Here is a 24801-nt window from a genome sequence, read left to right as displayed (position 1 = left end):
TAATCGACATGACTGTGCCAAGCAGCGCACCCCTAGTTCTGTATCTGAACATTACATGATTGTTTTTCCTACTCATCTGCATTAACTTACATTTTCGTACATTTAAAGCAAGCTGTCATTCATCATACCAAATAAATAGTCTGTTAAAGTCATCTTGTATCTTCCTTCAATCACAAAATGACAACACACTCTGGTACCTTACAGTGACATCAGTGATAAGTCACAAATTGCTGCTTAAGTTATCTTCCAGATAATTTATGTACATGGAGAGTAAGAGCAATCCTATCGCACTTAGCTGCGGTATTCCTGGCAGTGCCCTTGTTTCTGGTGAACACTCACCGCCGACGACAACGTACTGGCTTGGGTTCTATTGCTTAAAAAGTCTTTGAGCCACTCACATATGTGCGAATCTATTCCATATGTTCATACCTTTATTAACAGCCTGCTGTGGGGCACAGTGTCAATGCTTTCCAGAAGTTTAGAAGTGGGGAATAAGCTTGTTGTCCTTATTCTGAGGTCCACAGTACATTGTGCAGGAAAAGAACAAGCTGGATTTTGCATGAACATTACTTTCTAATTCCTTGCTGATTTGTGGGCAGCAGGATTTCTGTGACAAGGAAATTTATTATATTCGAACTTAGAATATTATCAAAAATTCTGCAGCTAGCTGATGGTGAGGGTATTGGTCCATAATTTTGTGCATCCATTCTCTTATCCTTTTTGCACCCCATGTTGGCACAGCCCCACTGACACAGGGTTTTGCCATGCTCAGTGATCTCTCATTTCATTTTTTGTTTGAAAATGATGGGGTGTTCACCAGTAGAAATATTAGAAATTGTTGAGGATATTACCTTACTGTGCTAATGTAAGTTACTTGAACATCTGATATGCCAGAAGAAGCTCGAGTTTGATATAAACACTGTTCTCATTCATGTAAATTTCCATTTAGATAATATCTGTAAACAGTTCTCCATCAAGAATGAAGTGAAAGCAGGTGTTGTGATCACTTAACATTTCCGGGCTCAGATGCCGTGGTCCGTACATAAAACTCTCCCCTGACGTTTCGCCTTCGATTGCGGAAGGCGTCCTCCGAGGACTATTGGCGAACTGCAACGAGCGCGCGAGTGAGCGCCGTATACATAAGCCATCCAGAATGGACGAGGATCGACACTAACCGAAGGGAAAAGTGTTCTCATCATTTATCAGTAGGGTCACTGATCGTATTGGAAAAATTTTAAGTAAGTGCGATGTGGAAACTGTTTTCAGACCCACCACGAAAATAAGAGAATGTTTAAGATCCGCAAAGGATAAACGACATCCTCTAGCTACATTAGGTGTCTACAAAATTCCACGCAGTTGTGGAAAGGTCTATATAGGCACAACAAAAGAAGCGTCAACACCCGTCTGGTAGAACATAAAAGGAACTGCCGCCTCGGACATATTGATAAATCGGCTGTAGCGGAACATGTGTTTCAGGAAGGTGATCGTGAAATAAAGTTTAGTGAGACGACCGTCTTAGCAAAGACGTCGCATTATTATGCGCATTATTATGTACAGAGAGGCGATTGAGATTGCCGAGCATTGCGATAATTTTAAAAGAAAAGATGAAGACATTAAGCTGGATAAGATATGGACACAGTCTAACATAACAGTCACGACACTTCGCCTCGATTTTGTTGCCTAACGCACCAGCAGCGCCCCACGCTTGGGGCCAGTAACTTAATCTGTGAGTTCGGCGCGATCGTGAAAGCGAATAGTGGTTGTTTATTTTGATTTATACAATGGTTTTTACAAGCTGGAGTGTTTGTTGCGCAATAAATTGCAGCAACAACAGGAAGAAGACACCACAGCTGTCTTTTTTACGTTTCCTAAAGATCCTGAGAGGTATATACCATCATGTTACTAAAAATGTATCGTCAGGATTCACATGCAAACTACATGTGTGTTAATGATTAATGTTTAGTTTTAGGAGCAGAAATTGGTCAGTTAGTAGCAGACGAGAATACCTTATGAAAAAAAAAACAGTTGACCTGTATAATAATATTAGGTTTTGTTCGCTACATTTCGAACAAAACCAGTTCATGAACGCAGACAATAATAAACTCGTGTAGAATGCAGTTCCCACACTGACATCCCAAATAAGCCACCTCAACTGACGATGAAGAGGAAACTGCCACAAGCAGCCAGTTCAACTCTCCATGTATCAATGCCAAATTTGAGTGAATCGTCAACGCAGACATGCTTTGACGATGAAGTGGTTAGATTAAGTGGAGTTATTCGTGTCTTACAAAAGCGTGTGGTATGTATTTCATTCACTTCTGTTCTCCGTCACTTAATTTTCCTTGCTTCCTTCGTGTGATGACATTATTTTGTTAGCACCTTGTTCACTGACAGATTGTTCGAAAATTATTCAAATATTTGGTTTTGCATGAAATTTAATGTAATCAGCTCATTATAATGTTTTCAACATATTTCTCCCACTATTTGGCAGTTGCTTGCCCCACTTAGAATAATATAAAGATGAAGATCGTACTTGTGGCAACAGGCGAAAACAATGACAAACACAGTAGGCCTACAGAACGATAAAAGAGCTGTCGCAATTAGAGGTCTGTGCTACTTACATATGAATCTGTGTGTTTATATTCTTTTGATATCAACGTGGTAAACTTCAGTTCTATCCAATGTCACAAGTGTTTCTTCACGAATGAGTTGTAGCTTGCCACTCGATTCACGGTTTTTGTCCATTTTTGCCGTATTTTAGAATCAATTTTAGAAACATATATGCCTTCTGATACTACACAAACCCTCAGAGGAAAGAAAATAACTCAAATATTTCGTAAATTACGTAGTAAATGGATGCAAAACAAACATGCTTACGACACTTCTGACGTTTATCTTACTCGCCGCTTGGAGCGCTAGTGTCGCTCCATCTGTCAAACGGTAACAACTTTTACAGCAGAGTTTCGCGACTGTTACGTTAGACTGTGATATGGATGTCAACATTGCAGCAACAGCGTGACAATCGATTAATTTCAATTGAAAAAGTTGGCAATATCAGAGATCATAGCACAGCCAACGTCACGTGATTGACAGCGGCGCCCTCTGGATGGCTTATATATACGGCGCTCACTCGCGCTCTCGTTGCAGTTCGCCAATTGTCCTCGGAGGATGCCTTCCGTAGTCGAAGTCGAAACGTCAGGGGAGAGTTTTATGTACGGACCACGGCATCTCAGCCCGGAAATATTAAGTGATGAGTTCTTCATCAGTATTTTTGTTTTGCGCAGGATAAGTGTCGATTATGGAATTATACGAAAAAGTGTGCAATGTGTGAAAATAAAGCATAAGTTGCAGCTGTGAGGTAATGAGAGGTGAGGCACGGCCGGCCACTGACCGAGGCGTCGTCGCCGGCTGTGGAGGTGGCGGGCGAGGCGGGGTGGTCGAGTGCGGAGAGCAGCCGCCAGGCAGCCGTGGGCGAGAACCGTGGCACCTCGGGCTGCTTCTTGGGCAGCGTCGGCCGCAGCTGCAGCGCGATGCCGCCGCGGCCCGGCCGAGCGCTCGACACCGCCTCGTCCTCCTCGTCTTCGTCCTCCTCCGACGCCTCGCCGCTCGACAGGCTGCCTCCGGGCAACCTGCGCAAATTTCTACGTTTTGGACGTACCCTAGTACGGACGTGCTAAAAGAAGCACTGACGGTGTTCACCTCGACGCTGTAATTTACACACAAGGAGCACGTGTTACTCATCCCCTGGAGGCACCACACCATATACCGAGCAGCAGCACTGCCCCTAGGCTCGATAATGGGTTCAGTTCAATGTGCAAGAGAGTCCGCAAGGTTTTTTCACGTATGTCCTATCCACCTGAAGCCTAGTCTTTCTTTTTGTACTCAATACCAAACACATTCATCAAACTGGGAATATCTGAGCAGTACATTAAATCACCTTCTTGTTGAAAAAACTTGGAAAGTCGCTGCTCTCTCTTTCTATACATTTATATGGTGGTTCCATCTACCAATAAGTTCTTTTCTTTTAATCTAGTGTCAAGCAATTCAGCTTTTTCTTTCGTTAAGCCGAGATCCCTAACCAAATCGTTAAGCTCGGTCTGAGTAAACGATTTGGGTTCTAGACTTTCTGTATTACAGTGGAATTCATCATCTGGTTCGTCTAAATCAGATTGTACATCAGAAAATACTTCTGTTGGAATAGAATTTAAATCATATGACGGTTCAGGAACTGGCAAATCTACGCCATGCCGTACCGGTCGGGTGGCGGACGGAAGGTTAGGGTAGCTGATTACTTTCTTCTTTTTCGAATTATGATCAGTAATATCGACACTGCAAAAGCAGCAATCATTGGGATGATTTCTTGGCTCCCTCCATATCATAGGAGCAGCAAATTTAAAGGCTTTTTTTCTCCTTTTTGTACCATTTTCTCAAATCTTCAACACACACATAACATACCTTATGCGGCGCCCAAGATTTATCTCGATCACCAAGTTTAGATCCAAAGTATGATAAATAAACCTTTTTCACAAAAGTTGACTTCGTAGCTGCTGAGGAGAGCTCCGCCTACCATCCTCCAAGGAAGGCATGGGTCTGAAGATGGTTATATAAATATAACCGAAACCGGTCACCTATGTTATTGAGACATAAGTGTTGTGATCAAGACTGAACTTTAGATAAAATATAACTTTTTCACAAAGTCTGTAATGTTGCTTTGGTGTGTTGTAAACAGAAATTCACCACAAGTATAACAAAAACTGTCAGCAGACTTTTTACAACCACGATTAGACATTGTACTGAGCAGATGTACAGGAAACGGGCAAGTAAGGTTAGTTTTACAGTAAACAAAACACCATCTGTTAACACAAAAATAGAATCGACCTTTTTTGCCAGCAACTTTTTAAATTATTTTGACTGTAATAAAGCTGTTAAATTCTAAAAAAAATCGCTTAATTTAATCAATTTAACTGTAAAGTGTGAAGAAATGGTGGGTGATACAGTTTTTTAAGTATCGTATTTGGATTTCCCACCCTAAAAAACATGAGAATAAAGTACTTTCAGCAAAAATGTTTTTCCATCTTTGGCTTGGGTTACCAATGGGTTGATATGGATTTTCAGAGACGAGGTGTGACACTCTTCTCTGGTACCTGTCAGTAAGAACCTTTTTACGAGCACTGTTCTGATGCTGTCTTACGTAGTTCCTTCCTGTCATTCTGTCACATCCACAGGTTGACCTGGTGCCGATTGCACACAACTGACTGGCGTGCACACGCACCTCCCTCCCCCCCCCCCCCCCCCCCCCACACACACACACACCACTTCACAGCCTCGACCAACGTCAGCAGTGCACATCTACATCTACATTTATACTCCGCAAGCCACCCAACGGTGTGTGGCGGAGGGCACTTTATATGCCACTGTCATTACCTCCCTTTCCTATTCCAGTCGCGTATGGTTCGCGGGAAGAACGACTGCCGGAAAGCCTCCGTGCGCTCTCGAATCTCTCTAATTTTACATTCGTGATCTCCTCGGGAGGTATAAGTAGGGGGAAGCAATATATGCGATACCTCATCCAGAAACGTACCCTTTCGAAACCTGAACAGCAAGCTACACCGCGATGAAGAGCGCCTCTCTTGCAGAGTCTGCCACTTGAGTTTGCTAGACATCTCCGAAACGCTACCACGCTTACCAAATAACCCTGTGACGAAACGCGTCGCTCTCCTTTGGATCTTCCCTATCTCCTCTGTCAACCCGACCTGGTATGGATCCCACACTGATGAGCAGTACTCAAGTATAGGTCGAACGAGTGGTTTGTAAGCCACCTCCTTTGTTGATGGACTACATTTTCTAAGGACTCTCCCAATGAATATCAACCTGGTACCCGCCTTACCAACAATTAATTTTATATGGTCATTCCACTTATAGCAGTAGAAAGGGAGGAGTGAGTTCTTTCAGGAATGTGAGTAATGCTTTGTTAGGTGACTTCACTCTGTAGTTCTCCTACTTGACAATCGCTACTATGTACAGCAGGGAAAGCTGTCAGAAACGTGTTGTTTGGAAAAGTGTAACTGTGGAGGAAACATGTGGGTGGTAGTACGAGGCTCGGCGCGTAGGCCGGTATTACGCTATTAAATTTCTTTGTCAAATATCTTTTTCCAATATCTTTGTCAAAGATATTTGATGGTGTAATAGGGAACTTTGTCAAATGTCGTCCAATATTTGATCAAATCTAGGGCCTCGCTGTAGATTTGATCAAAGAAGTCGCTTGTCTTCTGTTTACCGCAATGTGACATGTTACCACATGGAGCGCTAGCATCGCTGCATTCTGTCGTCTGTAGTGTTTTTCTAAACATTGCCGGTAAATACAATAGGTGTTTGCCGAGAACTTCAAAATTAATAGTTATGTATGAAGCAGATGAGGCGCTTTACAACGTGAGGCACGCTGAATACAAAAATAGATTACGAAGATTGGAGACCTGACCTGACCTGAGCTAACCTAACCTAACCTAACCTAACCCTCTCCTCTTGCAAGGAATCAGAGTGTTACAGTGAGCCTGCCTTCTGCAGATGTAGCTGTTCTTAAGTGAATATTGTGATATGAGGATACACTTCATTGAGCACATACAGAAATGTATTCTCATCCATTCTTAAGTAATTGATGTACGACTTGACGTCCTCCACTATAAGCTTACGTAACAAGTTTTGTTGAATGCTTTTATCGTGTCGTCGTAAAACCCACGGCTTCACCCAGGTATGTTTCCTTTTTTTCCCCCGCTTCTCTTCCGCATGTGCACACAGTGCAATTGTGGTACATACAACTGCTGCGGGTAATAACAAGTTGCTGTTGTCAGCCATCTTGAACTTTGACGAAAAATATGATGACAGTGTAATACCCCTTCTAGCGCTACGTCAAAGATCTTTGTTAAATATATTTGACGGAATATTTGATCACTTACCTGGCGGCAGTGGAGGCGCCGGCGGCGGCGAGGGTCGGCCGGCGCTGCAGGCTGGCGGCGAAGCGGTCGACGGCGTCTCGCTCGCCGTGCTCCATGCCGAAGTAGAAGCTGCGCGCCGGCACCCTCTGCGGCCGCTGCTCGGCCCGCTCCTTCTGGCGGCGGCGCGGCGGCGGCAGGCTGCGGCACACACAACCTCACGTACTACCACTGCTGGCGAGTTGAGCGTCGGTTCGTGTCCGGTAACTGCCGCTGACCTCCAGCTTTGTTTGAGAGCCGCAACAGAAGCTGTCAGTACTGCCACTCTCTAGGCCAGTGGTTCCCAATAGGTGGTCCGCGAACTATGCCAGAGGGGTCAGCAAAATGCTATTAGATTAAAAATATTTCGTATGATAACAGATTTTTTTGTTTTGGCCGCTTCCTGCATGAGCAGAGCTTTAGCGAACGCTGACTTCTGCGTCTGGCGTCTTCCTAGGGCCAACTGACACTAGCTCACTCTAGCGCAAGACCAATACAATCAGTTTTAATTTTTTCCTGTCATTTTCAGTTCATACTCAATTTTTATTTTTTTAAGGAGTTTATTATACCAAACACCCAGATTTGAAGACAAAGATTTTGACCAATAATCAAAAATTTAACAGTAACAATGATGGCGAAATTGAAAAAGTTTTAAGCTCAATATTTTTTCAATAATGAATATCTCAATGTTTTTGCAAGTACCAAAAATACATAAAGTATAAACAGACTCTTAATTTGGCTTTTATAGGTACTTGATACTGTGATATGACAAGCTACCAATCACGCTCGATGAGGGGGGTCCTCGAGAAAATTTTCTTGGGAACCCCTGGTCTAGACGAATGACGCTCCGTCTTCAGCATTCAGATACGCGCAACGCGTGGGACCTAAACTAAATGTGACGGGGTGCCACGTAATTTTCGCATCGCATCAAAAATTAATTAGCTCTGAATTCAGCGACCAATTATCTCCTATTCTTCTTGGCGGTATACTAAAAACAGTATCAAGAAACAGTAAAGAATTGGGTCTAAATGTATATGAACTTCTCAGCTGGGCAGAATACAACGGTAACATGTGCAAGAACAACTTCTACTTGCCTCTACACCCTGCCGACGATGAGTACACTACTGGCCATTAAAATTGCTACACCACGAAGATGACGTGCTACAGACGCGAAGTTTAACCGACAGGAAGAAGATGCTGTGATATGCAAATGATTAGCTTTTCAGAGCATTCACACAAGGCTGGCGCCGGTGGCGGCACCTACAACGTTCTGACACGAGGAAAGTTTCCGACCGATTTCTCATCCACAAACAGCAGTTGACCGGCGTTGCCTGGTGAAACGTTGCTGTGATGCCTCGTGTAAAGAGAAGAAATGCGTACCATCACGTTTCCCACTTTGATAAAGGTCGGATTGTAGCCTATCGCGATTGCGGTTTATCGTATTGCGACATTGTTGCTCGCGTTGGTCGATATCCAATGACTGTTAGCAGACTATGGAATCGGTGGGTTCAGGAGGGTAATACGGAACGCCGTGGTGGATCCCTGCAACATGCGGGCGTGCATTATCCTGCTGAAATGTAGGGTTTCGCAGGGATCGAATGAAGGGTAGAGCCACGGGTTGTAACACATCTGAAATGTAACGACCACTGTTCAAAGTGCCGTCAATGCGAACAAGAGGTCACCGAGACGTGTAACCATTGGCACCCCATACCATCACGCCGAGTGATACGCCAGTATAGCGATGACGAATGCACGCTTCCAATGTGCGTTCACCGCGATGTCGCCAAACACGGATGCGACCATCGTGATGCTGTAAACAGACCCTGGATTCATCCGAAAAAATGACGTTTTGCCATTCGTGCACCCAGATTCGTCGTTGAGTACACCATCGCAGGCGCTCCTCTCTGTGATACAGCGTCAAGGGTAACCGCAGCCATGGTCTCCGAGCTGATAGTCCGTGCTGCTGGAAAACGTCGTCGAACTGTTCGTGCAGATGCTTGTTGTCTTGCAAATGTCCCTATCTATTGGCTCAGGGGTCGAGACGTGGCTGCAAGATCCGTTACAGCCATGCGGATAAGATGCCTGTCATCTCGACTGCTAGTGATACGAGGCCGTTGGGATCCAGCACGGCGTTCCGTATTACCCTCCTGAACCCACCGACTCCATATTCTGCTAACAGTCATTGGATCTCGACCAGCGCGAGCAACAATGTCACGATACGATAAACCGCAATCGCGATAGGTTACAATCCGACCTTTATCAAACTCGGAAACATGATGGTACGCATTTCTCTTCCTTACACGAGGCATCACAACAACGTTTCACCAGGCAACGCCGGTCAACTGCTGTTTGTGGATGAGAAATCGGTCGGAAACTTTCCTCATGTCAGCACGTTGTAGGTGTCGCCAGCGGCGCCAACCTTGTGTGAATGCTCTGAAAAGCTAATCATTTGCATATCACAGCATCTTCTTCATGTCGGTTAAATTTCGCGACTGTAGCACGTCATCTTCGTGGTGTAGCAATTTTAATGGCCAGTAGTGTATTAAGTACCAGACATCTTATCACAATAACAACGCAAAGAGTCATTTATCTAGGAGGGCAGTTCAAATGAAAACCTTAAAAGTGTTATAATATTTTCAACTGTAACAATGAACGAAAAACTTGCATGCCACTTATCGACATGGTCTCCCTGACTTTGAATGCACATATTTCATCACTTCGGAAGTGCATTAGAGACGGCGATGAAAGAATTCTTTTGGTCGTGTGTATAACCAGCCGTCCATCACGGTTTTCACATCTTTGTTACTTCTGAAATACCTGTCCCCCATTGCTTCTTTGAGTGCATCGAACAGATGGAAGTTACTAGGAGCGAGGCCTGGTGAATAAGGAGGATGTAGCAGATATTCAGATTTCATTTCCTGAATAGTCTCAACTGTCTTTCAGGCTGTATGTGGTTGGGCTGAAGTCAGAAGTCCTCACCGTTTACTCTTGATTGCAGGGCAAAGTTAACTTTTCAGCATGTCTGAATAAGAAGTGCTGGTTACCGTCAGTCTCCTATCCATGTGATGCTCCAAAATTACTCCATTTGCATCCCAGGAGAGACCGGGCATGACTTTTCCAGCAGACAGCCGAGCGGGAAATTGTTTTCGTTTTGGCGATGAGCTGTGACGCCACTCCTTGCTTGACCTTTTCACTTCTTTTTGTGACAGTGGACCCAAGTCTCATTACCTGCAACAGTTTTTCCCAGAAATGCATTACCGTCGACGTGGAAATGATGCAAAAATTCTTCACAGGCATCGACGTGACAGTCTTTCAATTCGGCAGTCAACTGACGTGGTATCCATCTTACAGACACCTTATTGAAGTGCAGTACAATGTGAACAATATTCTGCCCTGAACCAATACTAACCTTCACACTCGTGGCTATTTCGTTCAGAGTTACCCATCTGGTCCCCTTTACAAGCTCCTGCACTAATTTCTCGTGCGTCACTATGCGTTTAACCTGCCCTGGTCTCGGGGCATCCTCCACAGAAGTAACATCGCTTTTAAACTTCTTACGCCGTTATTATACTTGCTGCAACAACACACACGTATCACCATACTGCACTGTCATCCTGCGATGAATTTCGATTAGTTTGACACCTTCACTACACAAAAAATGCATCAAAGGTAGCTTGTCAATAGTAATGCATGTTGACAGCGGGGTGTCCATCTTGTTTTGGATACTGCTGCCTTCTCTTGCGTTGTAGCATCACTCTGCCGCCTGTTGGTCACTTTCTGAACCTCAAGGAATATCACTGCCACCTACCAACACCATCACACAACTTTTCTAAATTTTATGGAACTCTTCGCGTTTTCATTTGAATCAACCAAGTAGTATCCTAGCTGCGACCACCCAAAAATCAAAAACAGTCACAGACTCCTCCTCTGTTGCTGCTGCCAGCCTCTGGGACAAGTTGTCCTGCAACCTGCGCATCATTCACAGCTCTGATGCATTTAAGGAAAAGCTGACGCTCTTCTTTGTGTCAACCTCATAACTTCCCCCCCTCAAACTACCCAGTTTTCCTCAATCAAACTGTAAAGCAAATGCTCCCATCTTTTCCCATTTATGCTTCTTTTTCTTTTGGTTCCTCAATCATCCAAACCACTTTCTCTTCCCCAGTCTTCATTACTCGTGTTTTATCATGCCCCTTTTTTTCTCTCTGTCCTGCACCTCCTTTCATTTCTATTGATGACACCATTCACATGTTTAATCTACCGGCCTGTTAGTTGTCTTCATTGTTTTACTTTTCTTGAACGAATATAACCTGTGTTTTATACCGTCTACTGTTTTTCGATATTTAAGTCATTTCTGTTTCTAAATATAGGCGTCTACGTTAAATGTAAAACATCTTACAACCTGCCTGTTGCAGTTAATGTAATGTGAGATATGCAGAATGCCTGTTCACTCGTAAGAGAGAGTCTGATGGCCCTAATGTTCCCAGAACAAAGAAATCAACAAACAAGCATAAATATGTGTAGCTTACATCCAACTGTAGCTAAGTATAGCCCCTAACAACATCGTTCCTACTGCACCAAGTGTGAATGACAACTTCAGTTCAGTATCACAGTAGGCATCAACACCTGGGTCTTACACTAAAACCTAAGAAGTCATGGGTCATCCTCATATCATACCAAAAGTTGACCAGTAAACATTTTTATTAATCATTTCCTCGAATACTACTTGATGGTATTCAATTACACAATCAAAAAATTGTAAACTATCTTGCAGAATCTTGGATGAGAATTTAAACTGGGAAGAATAAACTGTAGCAGCATGCAGGAAATCTGTCTCTTGCCTACATACAGTCTAAAAATGTAGAAAGTTATTTCCCTTGAAATAAAACAAAGTTAGTCCGTCTTCATTCCTGCCAGATCTTTGCTACTGTGATGCAATTAACAAGGCAAAATATTTACAATTTTGGATGACTCCAACTAGCCATGAAAGTGTGTGTAGTAATATTCGGTTGTACGATCATGTCACTCCTTGCTACATTCACTCAGGCTGGATGCGACTAGATAGGTGGCTTAACTTTGACATGCTCCGATTTCTTCATCGCTTCCACTGCCACCAGTACCCTCTACATTTCTCCCTGATAATCAAATACCTGTCTTCGCTCTATAACTGTGATGCCAGGTTCGTTATGTCCATTATCTTGGCTGTACTCGTGCAAAATATTAAATCTATCTCCTTCTCCTTCTGCATTTCAGCCACACAACTCTGGAGCAAACCGCCTGTCAGTAACCCGCAACGCATGCAAAACCACTCTCAATTCAAGAGTATATTAAAGCTTTAACTCTCATTAGGTTCCCTATGGGCCTATCTCATCTACTTTTCTTCTGCCAAACAAGGAAGCAGTATCTGTCACACTATCAATGCTGTCCATACTTTCCTCATTTGTATCTATTTCTGTTTCCATTCTTTCATTTCATCTGGTAACCTTAATCATTATTTCTTACTGTTCACCTGACTAACCAACATCACAACACTTGATTCCTTCTGTAACGCTGCCATATACTTCTGTCAGATGCCATCATTTACATTTCACAAGTACATTAAGAGGAATGGTTTAATGCAATGTTAATAAGACGCATTTCTGAAATGTCATACATTCTTTACTATTAGTATTTATTATTATTATTATTTTTATACTGGTCATGAATTATGCATATTTAATGTTTATTTTATGTTATCATTTTCATTATAATTATTGTTATTATCATGTATCTACACTCCTGGAAATTGAAATAAGAACACCGTGAATTCATTGTCCCAGGAAGGGGAAACTTTATTGACACATTCCTGGGGTCAGATACATCACATGATCACACTGACAGAACCACAGGCACATAGACACAGGCAACAGAGCATGCACAATGTCGGCACTAGTACAGTGTATATCCACCTTTCGCAGCAATGCAGGCTGCTATTCTCCCATGGAGACGATCGTAGAGATGCTGGATGTAGTCCTGTGGAATGGCTTGCCATGCCATTTCCACCTGGCGCCTCAGTTGGACCAGCGTTCGTGCTGGACGTGCAGACCGTGTGAGACGACGCTTCATCCAGTCCCAAACATGCTCCATGGGGGACAGATCCGGAGATCTTGCTGGCCAGGGTAGTTGACTTACACCTTCTAGAGCACGTTGGGTGGCACGGGATACATGCGGACGTGCATTGTCCTGCTGGAACAGCAAGTTCCCTTGCCGGTCTAGGAATGGTAGAACGATGGGTTCGATGACGGTTTGGATGTACCGTGCACTATTCAGTGTCCCCTCGACGATCACCAGTGGTGTACGGCCAGTGTAGGAGATCGCTCCCCACACCATGATGCCGGGTGTTGGCCCTGTGTGCCTCGGTCGTATGCAGTCCTGATTGTGGCGCTCACCTGCACGGCGCCAAACACGCATACGACCATCATTGGCACCAAGGCAGAAGCGACTCTCATCGCTGAAGACGACACGTCTCCATTCGTCCCTCCATTCACGCCTGTCGCTACACCACTGGAGGCGGGCTGCACGATGTTGGGGCGTGAGCGGAAGACGGCCTAACGGTGTGCGGGACCGTAGCCCAGCTTCATGGAGACGGTTGCGAATGGTCCTCGCCGATACCCCAGGAGCAACAGTGTCCCTAATTTGCTGGGAAGTGGCGGTGCGGTCCCCTACGGCACTGCGTAGGATCCTACGGTCTTGGCGTGCATCCGTGCGTCGCTGCGGTCCGGTCCCAGGTCGACGGGCACGTGCACCTTCCGCCGACCACTGGCGACAACATCGACGTACTGTGGAGACCTCACGCCCCACGTGTTGAGCAATTCGGCGGTACGTCCACCCGGCCTCCCGCATGCCCACTATACGCCCTCGCTCAAAGTCCGTCAACTGCACATACGGTTCACGTCCACGCTGTCGCGGCATGCTACCAGTGTTAAAGACTGCGATGGAGCTCCGTATGCCACGGCAAACTGGCTGACACTGACGGCGGCGGTGCACAAATGCTGCGCAGCTAGCGCCATTCGACGGCCAACACCGCGGTTCCTGGTGTGTCCGCTGTGCCGTGCGTGTGATCATTGCTTGTACAGCCCTCTCGCAGTGTCCGGAGCAAGTATGGTGGGTCTGACACACCGGTGTCAATGTGTTCTTTTTTCCATTTCCAGGAGTGTATAATATACTATACATAGTGAAATATTAACTTACTATGTTGTCTGGTTAAATGCAAAAGAGGGCCTGAAATTTTTAATCTTACCACAACGGAAGGAATAAATTACTTATACTAATTTTTGCCACAATCTTACAACCAAATATGCCTATGGGATGTCGAGGAATTGACGCAATTGAAGCACATCAAGACCTTTGTTAGTATGGATCAACAGAGACCAACTTACGACGTCTGGCACCATCGTTAACAAACTCTAATTGTGAAAATTCTTGTACAGCCCTTGCAGATATTGCCATAAGTAGATCAATTGCAAACTAAAAAAAAAGATAATAGTAAGTTACCATCGCGCAAACGCTAGTGTGTCATTTCAGTAAGCTCATGCTGTTTTCAAAGGTTACATCACTAAGTGTTCAATTCTGAGGTAGCCACCAGGTGAGTAAGCACTTTCGGCCTTCCGCCATTACCCAAAAGTGCTTACGATGATTGCAAGAACACTTTCTTTGAAAAGGATAGAGTCAATCTCCTTCTCCATCCGTATGCAATCTGTATGTATGCTCCACCTCTAGCAACCCTATGGCTGACGAGCTGGTAAATATGAATATTTCTTCCATCTGTGTTAGGCTGACAAAGAGAGGAGAGAAGGTGGTGTAAATTTTCTGATCAGGGAACTTTGCGCCCTGGTCCTGGCTTATATTCCAAATCTCTAAGCTGTGCCTGATAGAGTACGGCTATGTGAGACTGCACAGAGATCAGTCCTTCGAATGGGAACCCTAAGCTTGACGGTCACCTTAGTATTCTTTCATAGGTCTCGCAGTCTTTGTGTCGGTGATTCTTAACAGTTCCAAGATATCAACTACACTGCGCAAATAATCATTGCAGCCATCCACCTGATACAGAGACAAACTCGAAGCTCCGTATATGGCCAGCAGAAGGCAGTGGTAGACCGCATTCACTGGGATTGTGCCCAGGACGGCACTGTGATATTTCTGCATCTGTCCTGAATTCTTACTTGAGACCCAGCCCACTGCGGAGTTTTCTTCTGTTCGTCGAAATAGCAGACTAGCTGTAAAGGGCAGAAGGAATGTTTGGGAGGACACATCTGGCGTTTACCTTACAACTGAGAGAAACCTCGAGAAAGCATTGCTCAGAATCAGAGGATTGGAGTTATTTTTCTTTCACGTTTTTGAGTAGTGATTCTCTAGCAGAAGGAGGTTCTTACTCATTGGTCTGAAGATAACCGCAGTAGTGGTCGAAACCGGTCACCGTACTTAATAAATTGTGATCAAGAGTGTTTTTAATAGTAAATATTTTTCTTTTGTTTCTGGGATATGTCAGAGACAAAGATACTAACAAGGGAACCTCCCCATCGCACCCCCCTCAGATTTAGTTATAAGTTGGCGCAGTGGATAGGCCTTGAAAAACTGAACACAGATCAATCGAAAAAACAGGAAGAAGTTGTGTCGAACTATGAAAAAAATAAGCAAAATATACAAACTGAGTAGTCCATGAGCAAGGTAGCCGACATCAAGGAATCTCTGAGCTCAGGAGCGCCGTGGTCCCGTGGTTAGCGTGGGCAGCTGCGGAACGAGAGGTCCGTGGTTCAAGTCGTCGCTCGAGCGAAAACTTTAACTTTTTACTTTCAGACGATTATCAAAGCTCAGGCACTCAAACATAAGCAACTTCGCTCTCCAAAATTCCAGGACATGTCCAGATTTGCTTCGACATATGCAGGATTTACCGGTCTACACACGGAAAAATTTGAAAACGTTAAAAATATATGTTTTGACAGAGCACAGGGAAAATTGTGCGACTGTGAAACTGTTGCATTCATTTGTTGCAGTTTATGTGACAAACTCTTATGTTTTCATCACTTTTTGGGAGTGATTATCACATCCACAAGAAAACCTAAATCAGGCAAGATAAAAGAATCTTTTTACCCATTCGCCAAGTGTACAAGTTAGGTGGGTCGATAACATATTCCTGTCATGAGACGCACATGCCGTCACCAGTGTCGTATAGAATATATCAGACGTGTTTTCCTGTGGAGGAATCGGTTGACCTATGACCTTGCGATCAAATGTTTTCGGTTCCTATTGGAGAGGCACGTCCTTTCGTCTATTAATCGCACGGTTTTGCGGTGCGGTCGCAAAACACAGACATTAAACTTATTACAGTGAACAGAGACGTCAGTGAACGAACGGACCGATCATAACTTTGCGAAAATAAAGAAAGTAAAAATTTTCACTCGAGGGAAGACTTGAACCTAGGACCACTCGTTCCGCAGATGCTCACGCTAACCACGGGACCACGGCACTCCTGAGCTCACAGTTTCCTTGATGTTGCCTATCTTGCACATGGACTACTCAGTTTGTATATTTTGCTTATTTTTTTCATAGTTCCACAGAACTTCTTCCTGTTTTCTTGATTGATGTGTGTTCAGTTTTTCAAGGCCTATCCACTGTGCCAACTTATAACTAAATCTGAGGGGGTTGCGATGGGGAGGTTCCCTTGTAAGACCCAGCGTGATATGCGCATCCGTTAGTGTGTGTAATGGGGTAAGTCAGTGACTCGCGGTCTCGTGTTGCTGTGTATGGCACCATCGATGTGTAGCTATGTTATTGTGTAACATTTTATCAATATAGGGGTCACAACTAGCTTGCATACGAAGATAGGACGAATTTAATCGTAGACTTGTTAAGAACCAACGAAGCGTTAGCCTCAAGTAATTTAAGGAGAAGCACAAAAAAATTATGAGTCGAGTTGAATAACTGGTGACTGGGAAATTACATGATAAAAGTGGCGTGATTTCGAGTGAAGCCGTTCCAACTAGATTCGAGTATAAGCGGATGCACTCACATCTCCCAGTGCTTGTCGGCGGCGCTGCCGTTGTTGTTGGTATCGTTGTTGTTGTTGCCGTTGTTGTCGCTTGCGGTGGTGGTGGTGGGAGGCCGGGGCGAGGCATCCTGCCCCAGCGGCTGCTGTCGCTGCCTCTGCCGCTCCCGGGACAGCGGCCGCAGCCTCTGCGCCGCTCTCAGCAGCTCCGCCTGCCAACACCGTTGCAGTTTCGTAGGCGCTGCTCCCTCTTTCTGAGTTTAGTAGACACGTAAAACAGACGTTCTCGGGGCTGTGGCCCACAGGATGGATGATAACTGTCGCTTCTGTAGCTAAAAGTACTTAAGAGAAGTTTGCAGGGCCTATGCGGGCAATGTTAAATTAGCCTACTTCATGTACCTTTGTCTCTCGAACCAATGAAGATAACACTGTACAATTTTTACAGCTGTCTTATCCATGCTATATTATGCCTACTGAACCAGAATTAAGAGATGAGGTAAAAAGAAGAAAAGATATACAGGGTGGTCCATTGATAGTGACCGGGTCAAATATCTCTCGAAATAAGCATCAAACGAAAAAACTACAAAGAACGAAACTCATCTAGCTTGAAGGGGGAAACCAGATGGCGCTATGGTTGGCCCGCTAGATAGCGCTGCCACAGGTCAAACGGATGTCAACTGCGTTTTTTTAAATAGGAACCCCCATTTATATTACATATTCGTGTAGTACGTAAAGAAATATGAATGTTTTAGTTTGACTATTTTTTTCGCTTTGTGACAGATGGCGCTTAATAGTCACAAACGTATAAGCACGTGGTATCACCTAACATTCCGCAGTGCGGACGGTATTTGCTTCGTGATACATTACCTGTGTTAAAATGGACCGTTTACCAATTGCGGAAAAGGTCGATATCGTGTTGATGTATGGCTATTGTGATCAAAATGCCCAACGGGCGTGTGCTACGTATGCTGCTCGGTATCCTGGACGACATCATCCCAGTGTCCGGACCGTTCGCCGGATAGTTCCGTTATTTAAGGAAACACGAAGTGTTCAGCCACATGTGAAACGTCAACCATGAGCTGTAACAAATGAAGATCCCCAAGTAGGTGTTTTAGCTGCTGTCGCGGCTAATCCGCACATCAGTAGCAGACAAATTGCGCGAGAATCGGGAATCTCAAATGGTTCAAATGGCTCTGAGCACTATGCGACTTAACTTCTGAGGTCATCAGTCGCCTAGAACTTAGAACTAATTAAACCTAACTAACTTAAGGACATCACACACATCCATGCCCGAGGCAGGATTCGAACCTGCGACCGTAGCGGTCGCTCGGTTCCAGACTGTAGCGCCTAGAACCGCACGGCCACACCGGCCGGCCGGGAATCTCAAAAACGTCGGTGTTGAGAATGCTAAATCAACATCGATTGCACCCGTACCATATTTCTATGTACCAGGAATTGCATGGCGACGACTTTGAACGTCGTGTACAGTTCTGCCACTGGGCACGAGAGAAATTACGGCACGATGACAGATTTTTTTTGCACGCGTTCTATTTAGCGACGAAGCGTCATTCACCAACAGCGGCAACGTAAACCGGCATAATTTGCACTACTGGGCAACGGAAAAATCCACGATGGCTTCAACAAGTGGAACATCAGCGACCTTGGCGGATTAATGTTTGGTGCGGCATTATGGAAGGAGGGATAATTGGCCCCCATTTTATCGATGGCAATCGAAATGGTGCAATGTATGCTGATTTCCTACGTAATGTTCTACCGATGTTACTACAAGATGTTTCACTGCATGACAGAATGGCGATGTACTTCCAACAAGATGGATGTCCGGCACATACCTCGCGTGCAGTTGTAGCGGTATTGAATAGCATATTTCATGACAGGTGGATTGGTCGCACGTTCACCGGATCTGATGTCCCCAGATTTCTTTCTTTGGGGAAAGTTGAAGGTTATTTGCTATCGTGATCCACCGACAACGCCTGACAACATGCGTCAGCGCATTGTTAATGCATGTGCGAATATTACGGAAGGCGAACTACTCGCTGTTGAGAGGAATGTCGTTACACGTATTGCCAAATCCATTGAGGTTGACGGACGTCATTTTGAGCTTTTATTGCATTAATGTGGTATTTCCAGGTAATCACACTGTAGCAGCATGCGTTCTCAGAAATGATAAGTTCACAAAGGTACATGTATCACATTGGAACAACCGAAATAAAATGTTCAAACGTACCAACGTTCTGTATTTTAATTTAAAAAACCTACCTGTTACCAACTGTTCGTCTAAAATTGTGTGCCATATGTTTGTGACTATTACAGCGCTATCTATCACAAAGCGAAAAAAGTCGTCCACCTAAAACATTCATATTTCTTTACGTACTACACGAATATGTAATAAAAATGGGGGTTCGTGTTGAAAAAAAACGCAGTTGATATCCGTTTGACCTATGGCAGCGCCATCTGGCGGGCCAACCATGGCGCTAGGCAAGTTTCGTCCTTTGTAGTTTTTCGTTTGACGCTTATTTCGTGAGATATTTGGCCCGGTCACGATCAATGGAGCACCCTGTATATCTATTTTCAACTATGCTACTTTTTATTAGAAATAATTGAACACATAATGCCCTAGATGGCCTTTTATTCAAGTTATTGCTATGGTTGTGCTTCAGTAGGTACAATATATTATAATGAAATAGGTGCCAAAGTTTTATATAGCTATCACAAGTAGGTTTCGAAATAAAGGAACATAAAACATAAAAAATGTAATTTTGAGAAAATCGCATTTAAAGTATAAAATGATAAAAATTGACTTGCAATTTTAAATTAAGTCTCAAAACCACCCAGCAGATCTTGCTTCTTTGGTGGTGAACTGAGATTCACGCTGTGCCTTGGCGAGTCTTATCTTCTCCAATAACTTCAAGCCCTTTACAGTATGGTAGCCTGGAGTGATGTTAAGATATTTTAGAACTATTATTCTTCCCATATTTCCATCATTAAATGTTAATACAGCATCACTAATTCCCCATTTTAGTGTATTGAGCCCTACAAAAACATTTTTGGGCACTCGTGTCCAGATAATGTTACTGAATGATTCATTAGGATTCTGTGTTCGCCCATGTAGACACTTTCGGAAGAGGTCTGGGTGAGCTAGATCCCTATAAATTGGTTTTATTGCTTCCATAACAGCTTCAGGAATAGAGTTCTTGGGTTCAAATGACACTCCTGAAACTTCAGGCATCCAGAATTTACACCACGACTCAGGTCCAGGTGGGCAGAGTGCATGTGTCGGTTTTCTGTCGGTTGAAAGTTTGTGGAAGTATGTGACCCAGACTGCTTTTGTCATACTTTCTAAAACATTTCCGTTATTTCTGATGGCCATTCCATAACACTTCTGGCGCTGATGTATTGTTTCATCAGTCAGCCGACCTCCACGTGGCCTGCCATCAGACAGTGTGGTGGTGCCAAGAGATTGTTTTACTTTTCTGAGACGTGTGCCCATCCTCTTTTTCACATGCCCAATACATTCCAATTTGTTTATCACAATATTTTCATATCGATTTGCTTCAACAACACAGTAATACGCCTTAGAATCTCCATCCCCAAGGAACTGGGTGAATCGTACACCCCTTTCCTGCAGTGATCTGCTTAACATTTTGATTGCGGCATCATCTTCCATTCCTCCGCTAGTTCCTTCATAATTTATCTAGCAGTTTTCATGTTCATTTTTTTCCATTTTTGTCACAGGAGCTAAAGAAATGTTTTGTAAGTGCCTCAAAATCAATTACTTTGCCCGTGTCTACACTTGTGATTGTGGCAACTGAGTTTTTCGATGTGTGTCCATGCTTTTGCCATGTCTCATCAAACGCAACTGGTATGTCAATGTTGCCTTCGTTCACTTCAACAGCTTCGTTTGCTGCAGCCTTCATTGACAGGGAAGCGACAGATTCAACAGCTTTTCCAATAACTTCAGTTACCTGTGAATTTTTGTAGGTGGTGGTTGTAGATTCATATCCGAACAAAAACAATGAGCTGCACTAAGACCTTTTCCGATAGCTCTCATGGCATAGAAGAGTCTTACATTTACCTCATGAAGATTATTCTTGCATTCATTTGACGTTACAAATGACTTTTTGTTGTCACAGCCAGCAGTAATCCTAGTTTATGTAATTTAGTTTTACTTGCATTGGGTGAGGTCGCATCTCCCTTGTTCTCTGGCGCCACATCAAGGTTATTTGCTTTTACACTGCTTGTGGATTTTAACTCTTGAACAACACACGGTTTTACACTTCTAGTGTGTTGGTTGCCACCAAACTTACGTTTCTTGAATAGACTAGCACTTCTAGGCATGTTTATGTTACGTCAAATTGCACCAGATTACGACGAAAGTCACCGTTTCACTCAAAACAAACAAATTATTGCCAAGCGTAGAAAAATTTTGTGAGCAGAGTTCCGGAATTTTTTGAACAGACCTCGTACGCAGATGGCGGTAGTGTAGCGTACACGAGGTATAAAAGTGCAATTCGTTGGTGCAGCTCTCATTTGTACTCATGTGATTCACATGAAAAGGTTACCGATGTGGTTACGGCCGCACGGCGTTAGTTAACCTACTGTGAACGCGGAATAGTATTTGGAGCTAGATGCACGGGACATTTCACTTCGGAAATCGTTAGGGAATTTAATATTTCGAGATCCACAGTGTCAAGAGTGTGCCGAGAATGCCAAATTTCAGACATTACGTCTCAGCACGCACAACGCAGTGGTCGATGGCCTTCACTTAATGACTGAGAACAACAGCGTTTTCGTAGAGCTGTCAGTGCTAACAGACAAGCAACACTGCGTGAAATAACTGGACAAATCAGTGTGGCTCCATATCGGTTGGACCCCAAACGACTGGAAAACCGTGGCATGGTAAGATGAGTCCCAGTTTCTGTTGGTAAGAGCTGACGGTAGGGATCGAGTGTGATGGAGATCGCACACATCGGTGGTACTGTGCAAGCCGGTGGTGACTCCATAATGGTGTGGGTTGTCTTTACAAGGAATCGACTGCGTCCTAATAATGGTCGGCTACTTGGAGATATAATAATTCCAATAATAATAATGATATAATAATAATAATAATAACCCGTATCATCTAACACAGCCACACATCGATCAAGACGCATCCAACACATGGCTAAGAAAAGGCAATATATACAGTGAGACGGAAGGATTCACGATTGCAATACAGGATCAAACAATAAACACCAGATATTACAGCAAGCATATCATTAAAGATCCCAATACCACAACAGATAAATGCAGACTTTGCAAACAACAAATAGAAACAGTAGATCACATCACAAGCGGATGTACAATACTAGCAAATACAGAATACCCCAGAAGACATGACAATGTAGCAAAAATAATACATCAACAGCTTGCCTTACAACATAAACTTATAAAACAACGTGTTCCCACATACAAGTATGTACCACAAAATGTACTGGAGAACGATGAATACAAATTATACTGGAACAGAACCATTATAACAGATAAAACAACACCACATAACAAACCTGACATCATACTCACCAATAAAAAGAAGAAATTAACACAACTAATCGAAATATCCATACCCAATACAACAAATATACAAAAGGAAACAGGAGAAAAAATTGAAAAATACATCCAACTGGCTGAGGAAGTCAAAGACATGTGGCATCAGGATAAAGTTGACATCATACCAATTATACTATCAACTACAGGAGTCATACCACACAATATCCTCCAGTACATCAATGCAATACAGCTACATCCAAACTTATATATACAACTACAGCAATCTGTAATTATTGACACTTGTTCAATTACCCGAAAGTTCCTAAATGCAATGTAACATATACCGTACAGTTAAAAGGAAGTCACACTTGATCAAGGTCCGCGTCACCTTCCATTTTTAACCAGACATAACGTCTGAGACAAGAAAGATAATAATAATAATAATGTAATTCCAATCCTAAAGAAAGCAGGTGTTGACAGATGTGAAAATTACCGAACTATCAGTTTAATAAGTCACAGCTGCAAAATACTAACACGAATTCTTTACAGACGAAAGGAAAAGGAAAAACTGGAAGAAGCCGACCTCGGGGAAAATCAGTTTGGATACCGTAGAAGTGTTGGAACACGAGAGGCAATACTGACCCTACGACTTATCTTACAAGAAAGATTAAGAAAAGGAAATCTACGTTTTAGCATTTGTAAACTTAGAGAAACCTTTTCACAATGTTGAGTGGAATAGTCTCTTTCAAAATCTGAAGGTGGCAGGGGTAAAATACAGCGAGCGAAAGGCTATTTACAGTTTGTGCAGAAACCAGATGGCAATTATAAGAGTCGAGGAGCATGAAAGGGAAGCAGTGGTTGGGAAGAGAGTGAGACAGGGTTGTAGCCTATCCCCGATGTTATTCAATCTGTATATTGCGCTAGCAGTAAAGGACACAAAAGAAAAATTCGGAGTGGGAATTAAAATCCATGGAGAAGAAATAAAAACCTTGAGGTTCGCCGATGACATCGTAATTCTGTCAGAGACAGCAAAGGAGTTGCAAGAGCAGCTGAACGGAATGGACAGTGTCTTGAAAGGACGATATAAGATGAACACCAACAAAAGCAAGACAAGGATAATGGAATGTAGTCGAATTAAATCGGGTGATGCTGCGGGAATTAGATTAGGAAATGAGACACTTAAAGTAGTAAAGGAGTTTTGCTATTTGGGGAGTAAAATAACTGATGATGGTAGAAGTAGAGAGGATATAAAATGTAGACTGGCAATGGCAAGGAAAGCGTTTCTGAAGAAGAGAAATTTGTTAACATCGAGTATAGATTTAAGTGTCAGGAAGTCGTTTCTGAAAGTATTTGTATGGAGTGTGGCCATGTATGGAAGTGAAACATGGACGATAAATAGTTCGGACAAGAAGAGAATAGAAGCTTTCGAAATGTGGTGCTACAGAAGAATGCTGATGATTAGATGGGTAGATCAGATAACTAATGAGGAGGTACTGAACAGAATTAGGGAGAAGAGAAATTTGTGGCACACCTTGACTAAAAGAAGGACGCGTTCTGAGGCATCAAGGGATCACCAATTTAGTATTGGAGGGCAGCGTGGAGGATAAAAATCGTAGAGGGAGGCCAAGAGATGAATACACGAAGCAGATTCAGAAGGATGTAGGTTGCAGTAGGTACTGGGAGATGAAGAAGCTTGCACAGGATAGAGTACCATGGAGAGCTGCATGAAACCAGTCTCTGGACTGAAGACCATAACAACAACAACTTGGAAACCATCTGCATCCATTCATGGACTACACACTCCATAAGAATGATTCGCGTTGTCACCAGGACACAATCGTTCGCTATTGAACGAAGAACATTCCGGGCAGTTCGAACGAATGATGTGGCCACCCATCAACATTTGTGGTACACAACTGAGAGGTCATCAACATTTATGGTACATAATCGAGAGGCAGTTCGTGCACAAAATCCTACACTAGCAACACTTTCGCAATTATGGGCAGACCGAGCGAGGTGGCGCAGTGGTTAGATACTGGACTCGCATTCGGGAGGACGACGGTTCAATCCCGCGTCCGGCCATCTTGATTTAGGTTTTCCGTGATTTCCCTAAATCGCTCCAGGCAAATGCCGGGATGGTTCCCTTCAAAAGGGCACGGCCGACTTCCTTCCCCGTCCTTCCCTAATCCGATGAGACCGATGACCTCGCTGTCTGGTCTCCTTCCTCACAACAACCCGTCCCCCCCAATTATGGGCAGCTATGGC

At 43.7% G+C, this 24801-nt stretch overlaps 1 protein-coding gene across 1 annotated transcript in view; it reads right to left on the bottom strand.

Annotated features, from left to right (window-relative positions):
- Window positions 1-24801, bottom strand: part of LOC124613089 — a gene marked incomplete at its 5' end in the record, with an annotated part of 146726 nt that overhangs the window by 79387 nt on the left and 42538 nt on the right. The window contains 3 exons of the mRNA XM_047141677.1: window positions 3392-3629; window positions 6954-7130; window positions 17014-17201. Coding sequence (XP_046997633.1) covers window positions 3392-3629; window positions 6954-7130; window positions 17014-17201 — 603 coding nt within the window. The remainder of the gene's footprint in view (window positions 1-3391; window positions 3630-6953; window positions 7131-17013; window positions 17202-24801) is intronic.

This window comes from Schistocerca americana, chromosome 4 (genome assembly GCF_021461395.2).
Source record: "Schistocerca americana isolate TAMUIC-IGC-003095 chromosome 4, iqSchAmer2.1, whole genome shotgun sequence".
NCBI lineage: Eukaryota > Metazoa > Arthropoda > Insecta > Orthoptera > Acrididae > Schistocerca > Schistocerca americana.
Note: the sequence above shows the minus strand (reverse complement) of the source record. Positions and strands in the feature narration are given on the sequence as shown.